Genomic DNA, 11,308 nt, shown 5'->3' on the forward strand with positions numbered 1-11,308 from the left:
TCTTACGTTCTTGGCAGACAGTGAAATGACAATTTTGGAGAATGCCAGACACTGGCAAGAATCTGATCATCCAGAAGAAAACATCCAGAGAAATTAATGAATGCCAGGAAATACACAAGAAAGATGCAGTATGGCTCTGGTTGACAAAGGGCTAGGCAAGGATGCATGCTCTTTTCAGAACTGTTCAATTCAGTACTGGAAGCAATAACAAGTTTCAAACAGACCTGAAAGGGACAAACCATCCTATGTAGCGTGATGGTAAACAGCTTTAGGTTCACAGATAACACTGACCTCATTACCACTGACCAGGCAGAATTTACACAGAATAACAGACAGGGTAGTGTAGGAATCCAGAAAAATAAGAGACTGATGAGGAGTCAAGACAAAAAATGTAGAAATCAAAATACAAGAAGAGAGGGATAATTATAACAGAGACAAATGGAAAAAAGCGTGCACTTTGGATGACCAGTGTCAAAGAACAGGGAAGTTGAAGACATCTGAAGTGTGGAAGAGCTGGACTGGCTGTTAAATTACTTTGACGATGCTGCAAGATCAAAAGGTTGAAGTCATGTCCCTATACGTGAGAATCCCCGTGTACACATAACAAACAACAAGCTGAAACTGTGCTATGCATCATTCCCATTTACTCTGGAGGCTGAATACTACTGGTGGACAAAAGGTACTGCTGCAGAAATAAGCTGGCTAAAGAGACGGCAGAAAGTTTCAGTATTTCAGAAGGCAAAATACACACAAGAGGAATATGGTTAGGACTTGTTTTTCTGGTGAATGAGCTCTAATAGACATTGCCATTGTTCCTAAATCACTAAAACAACCCACTTTTTTTTCTTTTCATTTCTATAATTTAGAATTACACCTGCTATGGAGATGGCTTCTGAGAGACACGAGATGACTACTGCATTTGCTGGTGGGTTCACTGAACTCCCTGGTGAGCCAGCTGATCTCTGGTTGTTTAACTTTGCTTCACCCACAGAAGGTCACTTGCCAGTCTGTGATTCAGAATTTGTCTCAGCAGTGACTGATAAAAGTCAGAAGTAATAGAGAGTTACAAATCATTATTAAATATGCAATTCTCTAATCATCTGGAACACAGCGCTTCTCCTTGGCAATCAGGACCAGTAAGGTCAACAACAGTAATAAAAGAAATACAATAAAAAGGTGACCTTTCTCAAGCAAATGCCATCTGCAGTGAAGTGACTGGAAATTTTGCTAATTGCACCGCTCAGCAAAGGATTCAGCTGCTTTATTCTCATCCCATGTCACAGATGCCACGGTTATTCGAAGAGCCTACCTTAGCTATGCAGTACTCAGAAACTGTCAGAAGCAATGCCTTTCAAGTAACTACTGCTATGACCTTAAACAAGTACTTTTGTATGAAGACCTTAACCTGTTGCGATATCCTTATGTGCTGACTCGCCCTTTGGTATACTAAAGTTTTCCATTCCCTGAGTTGAGGGGAGAACCCTGACGTTATTATAAAGGCTTCTCCAAAAATCTTAGTTCCTTACCTTGGTACACTGCCAACCAAGATACCAGAACTGAAGAAAGCAATCAGATTCATAACGTGTCACCCTAGCCTCAGCCTCCTTAGCTGTGAAGCTGGTAAAGATCCTTGGCCTCTCAAGGCCGCGGAGATATAACAAGAGCTATTTTGTATTTCAGTGGAAACACACCTCCAGTTCACACAGGTGCCAAAGTCCTTTCTTACACCGAAAAGCTGGTTGTCCTACGACCAGCTGGAGTAGGTTCTTCATTTAGCAGCCAGCCAGCAAATCAAGACTTTTTGTTTTTTTCAAGGAGCTGGAGCACATCATGGAGCAAGATGTAGAGTCCCACAGAGAGAGATGTGTGCTGGTAAGTCCATGTGGTGCGTCACTGCTTGGTGAAGGCTTAACAGCTTGGGTCCAGAGATGAGATGGCCACATTTGCATACCAGCTTACTGAATCCTGCCTTTTGATTCCAAATTCAGAGTCTGGCACAAGTAAAGACAGTTCAGGTCCTCAGTCCATATTTGAAACTGCATTCCTGAAAGTACACCCTCCTTAATGCAGCATGGCAAAACATGCTCTGCACTGTACCCCAAGGAATTTTCCAAAAAGTCTGCTCAAAAACCAAAATGGAACAGAGGTAATTTTTTTTTTTTTCCTCTTCACGAAGACAGCTTAGTCCCTCCAGCTGCCTCCCTCTCATGCCATAATGGCCACTTATCAAATTAATGTTTTAATAGCAACCCAACTATGCTACAGGAAGCATCATAGTCTAAAACATGATGGTATAGATAAACTTGAGAGCAACATCACCATCAAAAGCTGTCAGGGAGATGAAACCCATTGCAATATGTTTGGTTCTTGCCCAGGGCAGCTACACCTGACTGCTCACCCTTCTCCTCTCCCTCCCACCAAAACATGGAAGTGATAACAACAGCTCGACCTACTTCTGGCAGCCGTGATCTCCTGCTGCAGGACACAGATGTAGAGCTGGAGCGTGAGCTGGGGTGCTGAGCCGAGGAATGCCTGGATCACAGACGCCCTGCTGAACGCAGACCTGTGCGTACACAGCTTGCCTTCAGCCTGGCCCACTTCCTTCTCAATTTCTTCCGAGTACCCATCCTTGGGCATCTGCCTCTTCTTCGTGATGCTGACATAGGGCTCTTCAACTCTGCCAGCGTGGAAGTAAATGTAAAAGACTTCCACACACCTACAAGCAAATCAGTAAATAGAATAACAGGAAAAAAATGGAAGAAAAGCATAGGTCTTTCCACTCGTTAGTATTTTAAGCCATCACATACCAAGTCATTTGTTCACAGAGCAAAGTCTGTACATTTTCTCCTCTTGGTAAATTTGGAATATGACAGATTTCACCCTTTAAAACGTGAACTACATGTGACCAGAGGGCAAGAATCTGGCAGTGCCCTTTGGGCTGCCTGTAGTACTCAGACACAGGAGGCGGTTTAGTTGTTTCCTATGAGCTGCTCTTGCTCTCTGCTGTCCTATTAAAGTCCTTAAACTACTCATCCACTACGATGTTCACAGGCTCCCAACCCAGGAGGCAAGTTGGAAGTCTTTCTTCAGATTCTCATGTCCTTCTCTTGGTGTTATCTGTACATCTGTGACATGGCAATAAAACCACTTCTCATACCTTCACCTTAAACAAACAATCTCAAGACACTGGAGAGAAGCTCAGGGTACGAGCGGGTGCACACACCTCAAACAGTTGGACCCCAGTCCTCGCTTTACCAAGCGATGGTCCCAAAACACAAGTAACAAGCCATAGCAGCAATAATGAGAACAAGCAGTTTAGAGCCTCACAACTCTGGATATTAACATTTTTTAAAAAGACACAGAAATAGGAGCTTTACTCCTTATGTTTGCTTACATTTATTGCACTGTTTAAGGAATATTAAACACAATCTTGCAAAAATATTCTAAGTAAGAAGACGCAGTGTTTTCAGTTGCTGCGGCTCTTTGTACTTTAAACACAGGTGAACCAAACCCTCTTGTTTATGTAGGTCTAACTTACCACAGACTTTCAAAGAAAAATGTGGTGCCAGCACATACATTTCTATTCATAAATTACATATTGTTGTAATACACGCTGCCTCTACCCATGCACAGAGAATAACCCATACATTTCGGAGGGAATGGAAAAGGGCTAAAGGGGTTGGCAGCAGCAAATGCTGTAGCAACGAGGACAAGTTGGCTCCTTGAGTATTAAAGAAGATAATACAGCTTCAGACACATTTATGAAAGGAAAGGTTCTGAAACTTCCTTCCAATGCCTATTTTTAGTTTGGCAAAAACTTTAGAAAAACTATTCTAAGAGATTTGCTTGGGTATGAAGGTGTCAAGGGTGGGCTTGGGCATCAAGCAGGACCCAAAACACAAAGGGGAACAGTCAACCTCAGGATCTACTGAGGTACAGATGAAGTCACAAGCTGAGGGGGAAGGGAGAGGAAAGAAACACTATTTCTGTCACATTGCATAGGGTCCTAAAAATACAGGGCTTGCTGCGGAGGAGTCCATGTACAGCAGGGCCATAAAGGATAAATGGCATTGACTACTGAAAAATAACCCCCCCAAAAGCCCAAACCCAGTGCAGACACAACCTGTTTTCTCTTCTACGCCTAACACTGGTACGGGCTTCAAGAAGAAAAACAATTGTAGTGTGAGCAACAGGACTGGTGATGGCTGGCTTCCAGCCCAGAGGGAAGCTCGGGGGAGAGAAACCCTCACTGCGAGGGCGACCTGTCGCACCAGCTCTGGTCACATCTCCTCCCATGGCCCGACACGCATGGTATCTTCTTCTTGTGTAGGCATCATCCTCTGATGAGGACTGAGCTGTCTTCTTTCCTTCCATAGTGCCTGCTGGGGTTCATCTCCTCCACCTGGTTGCCTCTGTAGGTAATACTTGCTGGAATGCAGCATCTCCAAGTCTCTGACAGGTCAGATTTGGCCAGTGAGTTTTTGTAATGTACAAATAGGGCTTATCTTCTATTTAAAAGTATCTCACAATCACAAAACACAGAGCTATGCTTGTCCGAGACTTTGAATTCCCATTTCCTTCTCAGCTTGATTTCCCCCCCCGCCCCCCCCAGCCTTTTCAGGGAAAGCTCACAGACCGAACAGTAAAGCAGCACTGACAGAAATTCAAATAAAAGCATACTGATATTTGTTTTAGTAAACTTGATTTAATTTTTTCCCCTAACTGGACCACTAGCAAGTTTCACCTGCTCTAGATGGAGAGCAGTTTTAGGATCCTCTAGTACTACCCTTGATTCACTAGGCTTCAGCTACTATTATCACTAAAGCTATTTGAAGTGCCTGGTGCACTGGAGGCTCCATTCACAGTGGAGACTTTCTATTTTCCCCTTGTTAATCTTTTCAGTCCCTGCCAGTCTTGTTCCATGTGAAAGAATCCACACAGCCAAAAATAGGGTGTGAAAAATTAATAAAGCACAACAACTTATGAAGCCAACAGAGATTTTGAAACCAACAAATTGATTTTATTCCAAAAGAAAGATCCCAGAACATTTTTGTCTCACTTAGTATTCACAGCCATCTATTCATCCTGAGCTGAGGGTAAGTCTGAAGCTATTACAGAAAACGAGATCTCAGCATCAGCCTCTGAACTCTTGCTGTGTGTGATGAGAAGCAGATATAGTCTAGGGACCCATCTAACACATATGCAGTAATCCCATAGAAAAGATAAGATTCATGAGACTACTGACTATAGCAAATATTATAGTCAACAAAACGTTGGGTTTTGGAGCAAGCATTTGGTTTGTATTTATTAGCTAGGTATTAAGTAGCAGTATATTGTTTGTGATGGGAAATTTTATGTCTGTATAGAAAAGCAAACACAATGTGAAATGAATGGTCTGATGAGCAAACCTTAGGGCCAAAGGGGACTTTTACCAGTACAACAGAGTAATAAAAATGGTATGTGCAAGCACTCAGATTACATCAGTAATGATGCCCATCTTCTGAGCCCTGCCCATTCTGTGCAAGAGTGTCTCTGGAGGTCATGCCTTCTGGGGCCAGTAACAAATGTACTCAAGACTCTAGCTGGCGCCACTGCACAAGGAACTGCTTCAAACAGGAGCAGATTGGCAGCTGATACACTAGAAAGAAAGAGCACCAATCCAAATGTTTAAGTAATAAAGTGTAGGAGGGGCATAGGCACTTGAAGAACCATCCAGGTGAGAAGGGTTCAGAACAGTGATGAAGAATCAATTCAGATCACGTACCTGTGCCACGTTATGATTTTGTCTATGAAGTGCATTCAGAAAGGTTGTCTTTCAATGAACTGGCTTGTTCTTTTTTAGTATGAAACACAACTAAGAGACAATGCAGGAAGGCGATTGCTTCAAGCCAGTTTTCCTCCACAGTTACAAACTCCACTACAGAACAGGGAATTCCCCAGAAGCCCCAGTTGCTCACTGCTCATTGCTGCTCTGCTCTGGAGGAACAGGAATGGGAGATCCCAACTTCTGCACAGTCCATCTCCTGCAACGCAGTGATGTTTAGGGCCCTTTCAACAGATCCTCCCTCATGTGGCATCAACAGCAGCAGGCATGCAGCCGGCCGATTTCACTGCATGTAAAGCAATGACAGTTGCAGTATGGGCTCTGAAGGAACTAAAATTACTTTGCAGGAAAAAAAGTCAGATCTACTCTCTACAGTGAAAGTTAAAAGGTAAGAAAAAGATGGCGCTGCTTTCTCCCCTGCTGCTAAACCTTGGCAGAGAGAAGAGCTATACTTTTTCAAGGATCCTGATGGTGCCTACAAAGAGTGATTCAGCAGCAACACATTCATCTTCTACACAGTCAGTAGGAGGAATAATCCTATCCTTATATGCCTGCTGAGAGCAAGCACGCACCTCATTCCCTCTTTTAATCATGGATGTGTGGGATTTAAATACAGGCAAAAGTAATGGTGGTGTGAAGAGGGAGCAGGCAATGAAAACAGGGAACTTCCCACAGCCAACAAGCGCTTCAAGAGCAAACGGCTATTCGAGAGACCTATCCACACATGCTCACTGCAAATGTAGATTTCTCTAATGACTCAATTTTTAGTAACTCCTTTTCTTTACAGAAGTGTGCAAAAGACTTATCAGTCCTACAGATTTGCTTACCTGTGTCAGAGAAAGATTTGTTCCTCACTCATTGCTCTACCTTCCATCTGCACTGACTTTCTGTTCATTGCATCTTGGACACCTAACACATCTGCTCAAGAATACAGAAGGAAAAAAAAAAAAGCACCTGAAGAGGGTCTAGGCATATTCTTCCCATCTGGAAAAGAGGGAGATGCATCAACAGTTGTAAAGTTTAGAGCTAGCAGAATCTCCTACAGTAAGGTCGCCAATGGAAGAGAGCTTTTTAGACCTGTGCTATTCTGAACTATAAAGCAGGTCACTAGGAAAGAGAGACTACCCACGAGAGACAATGCTTCTGCACAACGTGACTGAAGCATTATCTGCACCGTTATAGCTTATTAGATTTCAAACTGCAGAATTAGGTGCCCAAAACATTAATGACTCCAATAATTTCAGCCTATAGGAGTTTTGGGGGGGGGTTTTTTTGTTTCTTTTTAAACTTCCTGCAGCTCACAGAATCTAACTTCGGCTGTAACAGCAGCTCCTCTGGCAGTTTGATGCAAACTTCCTACTGCATCTGCTTTGCTGCTGTCTACACGGTACACAGACACGTGACTGTTTCTCCTTATGCCTTGAGAAACAAAGATGCCTTGAGAAAAAAGCCCGATGCCATTTAAAAAAAAAAAAAAAGTCTACTGTTTATATCCTTGCCCCATTAAAATCTGAGGAACACAGTCTGTTCTATGTAGGGGCCTGTTTCTCCTTATGCCTTGAGAAACAAAGCCTGATCCCATTAAAAAAAAGTCTATTGTTTATATCCTTTATATATTTTATCCTTTATATAAGCCTGTTATATTGGCTTTCAATTTTTTTCTCAAGAGAAGTTCATCATCCTGCAAGACAGAGCCATCTCCTAATTGCATGTTCCTGCATGTGGAAGAGCCTGTAGGCCCACATTCAGCTAACAGAGCACTAGGGACAGTAGTTTCAAAGACACCAGCAGTCACTTAGCTTTCCTCTCCGTGAAGTTGGTATCAGAAGGAAGCACCGCCAAGCTCACACCAGTCCCTTCTGGATATGCCACTTCAGTACTGCCTTCAGTAAATCAGATCATAAGGAACCACCGCATCCAGCGGACATACGGTGCAATGCCACCAACACCCCCTGCTTGTGACTGTAAGCCCCGACTGTTCAAGTCAGTTTGTTGGAAAACTACACTCCTTCAGCTCCTGACCTGTTCATTGCTTGCAGAATAGAAAAGGGCAAGCAAGTTAACAGGGGTTTCTCTGGCACCCTTCATGAAGAGCTATTTGCGTTTTGAACAAATCCCTAAGTGCAGAGCAGTACACTAGCAAAAATACACCCGGTTATTTATTGGAATTGTAGCAGCACCTAAAACCTCAAGACAATGTCAGTGCTACAGGTGCTGTCCAAATGAACAGGACTCCCGAGTCCTTGGCTCAGGAGCAGCCGATAATGAGCCAAAAAGCTCATCATGGTCTTCTCTAAAGAAAAGAAAAACGTATTAGATCCCTCATTGACATTGGCTATTGTTTTAAGTCATTTTTCTGTGTAATAATTTACTTTATGTGGTAAAAGAATCTCCTTTTACAAAAAAAGAGAAAGTATCCAAATAGATTTTCTAAGCATCCAGACAAATTAGTGCACTCACAAGGAGTGGCACCAACCTGAAATGCTGCAGGAATCCCCCATGGTGCCCAGAAACCTGCAGTCACTTTGTTCCAGCCAACTCTCTGAACAGTCTCTGGCATGCCTACATCCTGGGGAGCAGAGCCAGGCCACCGAGGGGGGTAGGAATTTTACTTTACAAATTGCTCTGAATTTATAAAGAAACTCTTAAGGAGTGGGAGAAGGAATTAAAAAAATGGTGCATTAACAGTACTCTCCCAGTACAGCAAAAGTCCTCTCCAGGCAGAGGGATGCTTCCTAATTTTAGTACTTCCAGTGGCAGCAGCAGGACAGCGAGTGCCTCCTGAACAGGTGGAGTGTGGGTGTTTGGGGAAGGTGGTGGTATGCAAGAAGGTTTTGTAAGAGAATGTACTTTTTTCCCTGTCACACAGAGGATTCAAAATAGGCTTGCAAAGCTAAATACCCTCCCTCCCTGCCAAGATATTTCCATACCATTCCCCAAAATTTAAACTTAACTTTTTAAGGGAAAAAGGAAGGGAAGAAAAATGTCTGGCTTTTAAGATGGTGAAGAAAACTCACACAACATACATGTGCTGTGTGTAAACCAGTGCACCGATATTTGAGTGTGAACAGAGAAATACTAACTATCCTGTATCACGTCATAAACCAAACAGAGATGGTTAAAAAGCCAGTGTTAGCTTTTTTTAAAGCCAGCTGAAGCAGACTGCCCTCTGTTGAAGCATGCCAGCTCACACAGCCTAAAGGCTCTTTAACATTTCATTCTGATGATGCAAGCAGACAGAGCCTGGTGCGGCTCTACTGTCTGTGTGTCCTATTTGACCAAATTTGACCCAGCACTCCCTAAAAGGCCCTGGGCTGTGCCAGTGAGATACAAGAGAGACCGAACACAGGGGATGGAGTGAAGCTTCTTGCTAAGGAAGCAGATGATTAACAGCAGCAGGACTCTGTGGTGCAAAGGAGCAGAGGTTTGCCTAAAAGGATGGGACAAAATGGCTCCAGGGGCAATGGTCCTTTTGAGCTTACAATGGTTAAAGCCACAGCAAAGTGATGATGCAGCCAAAAAATACTTTGCCTTCTAGCTATCACCTCAGACTTGTGTGTATTCCAGTCCACACAGGATAGAAAGCCTCCTGTGCGAAGTAGGGAAAGGTAAGGTATTTCATGTGCTGAAAACACTTCAACTTTTATAGTGCAAATCTACACCTGATGGGAAGCGATCGGTTTCCTCTTCTGACACGTACAACAATGTTTAGTGGCAGTGGATAGAATGGCAAGGAAGAGAAAAAAAAGACCTTTAATGTCTGTCTCAGACCGATTAGTTCGCCTTCCCACACTTCTGTACTGTATGCTACAAATAGATACATTTCCTTGAATCTAAAGAGAGGTTGTTTTCTATGACACTTTTTCTCTTAATCTGTAGAGTCCTTCCAGCCTTTAGCAGGAAATAAGTTTTTCAGGTGGCACGAATGTACTACCCTCTCTTTATCAGTAATTGTAATTCCAGTCATCCTGCGTCTAGAGAGGGGTTGACACGCATTGCTTCGTACTGCCTAAATGATACCACGGGACTGTGGCACGGGCATGCTGCAACGCCTCCAGAACATCTTCAAACCTCCGGGAAACGCTAAGTTCGTAAATCTTTCAGAAAGGCAGAAGTGCAGAGCTGGCGACACGCTCATACGCTGCAGCATCGAGGAGAGGAGAGGGCTTCCGTATGCCCACTAGTTTTACAGTAGCGACTGCAGCTGGGAGCTCGCCAACACAGCAGAAAGTGTGTTCTGCACAAGATGAGACTTGTGTTGTAAACAGATAAACTTGATGTTGAGAAAGAAAAAGTGAAATCATGCTTGGTGGTTAAGGTCAAAGCAGAAGTCTTTGTCTCTTCCAGATAATTAGAAAGAAAATCCTCCCAATTTGTTGTTGTTGCTTACATCCTTTGCTTCTTCCCATCTTGCAGCTTGACATGACATTCTTTCCTTGTCTGACCTCAACAAATTGATTTAGAATGACAGAAGTCATGAAAATAATTTTTATTTTGATAGTTGGTTTCTCTTTGGTTCCACTCTTATTTTCCAAAGAACGTGGAAGTATTTTGCTCTTTGCTTTTAGAAAATCAGAGCTCTTCAAGAACTTAACTGTTAAACCATAACTTAAGTATCTTTAAAATATTAACAAAACAAGCAAACAAAAAAATCCAGCCATGGTTATAGAGGAATTAAACGGTTTTGAAGTGCAAGATGTTTTGCAACATCCAAACTGTTCACTCTTATTAGTGTGAGCAAATCCTCCCTTTCCACACTGTCCAGGAATTTCAAAAAGTTGGGGATACTTCTCCTAGCCTCTACTACAGAGACACTATATTTAATTCCCTTTCTTTTTAAAGAAAAGATTTGAACGTAAATTTAAAATGAAAGCCCCCAGCAAACATTTTGTCATGGGGTTGCACCACCTCTGTAACTTTTCATCTACCTGTTTTTTGTTTTTCTTCCTAAGGACATTTTCAGTCAGAAGTTGACCTGAAGCTGAAAAATCTCCAAAGCAATTTGGGGCAAGAAGCTCACTTTCGGAAAGAAAAGACAGACTAAAGCATTACTGGTATTTCCAAGACGCACAGGTGGGATGGGTACTACCGTTGGTTTAGACCAGCAACTGAGTAAGTCTTCCTTTCTCTCCTGGAAGTAACCTCAGAGCAAAGCGTTATGGATAAACCAGCAGCGAACAGACACAACCATTTGCAGAAAGCCACACGGGTAGAAGAGAAGCGCAGGAAACGCCGCCAGAAAGAGGGAGCGGGCTCCGGCAGGCTCTCCTCTCCCCGCAGGAGCGCGGCCTGCCCGCCACCTGCCTCTCAGGAGGGGCTTAACCCGTTTTCTCCAATGCTAAGTGCTTACTGAAGGTCAGAAAGCACCACGCCCCTCGCTGCGTTTCTGCCTAAGGACGTTTAAAAAGGAAATTATTCCTCCCGCAGGCTTCAGAAATAAGACTGGGAAGGATCTGATCGCGGCTAACACCGGTGCAGAGCACC

At 43.2% G+C, this 11,308-nt stretch overlaps 1 protein-coding gene across 1 annotated transcript in view; it reads right to left on the reverse strand.

Moving 5' to 3' along the window:
• Positions 1 to 11,308, reverse strand: part of XK (X-linked Kx blood group) — a 29,829-nt gene that overhangs the window by 4,504 nt on the left and 14,017 nt on the right. Inside the window, exon 4 of the mRNA XM_019473056.1 lies at positions 2,454 to 2,716. Within this exon, the coding sequence (XP_019328601.1) occupies positions 2,454 to 2,716 (263 nt within the window). The remainder of the gene's footprint in view (positions 1 to 2,453; positions 2,717 to 11,308) is intronic.

The sequence above is a fragment of the Aptenodytes forsteri genome, unplaced genomic scaffold (genome assembly GCF_000699145.1).
Source record: "Aptenodytes forsteri isolate BGI_AS27 unplaced genomic scaffold, ASM69914v1 Scaffold2, whole genome shotgun sequence".
Classification (NCBI taxonomy): Eukaryota; Metazoa; Chordata; class Aves; order Sphenisciformes; family Spheniscidae; genus Aptenodytes; species Aptenodytes forsteri.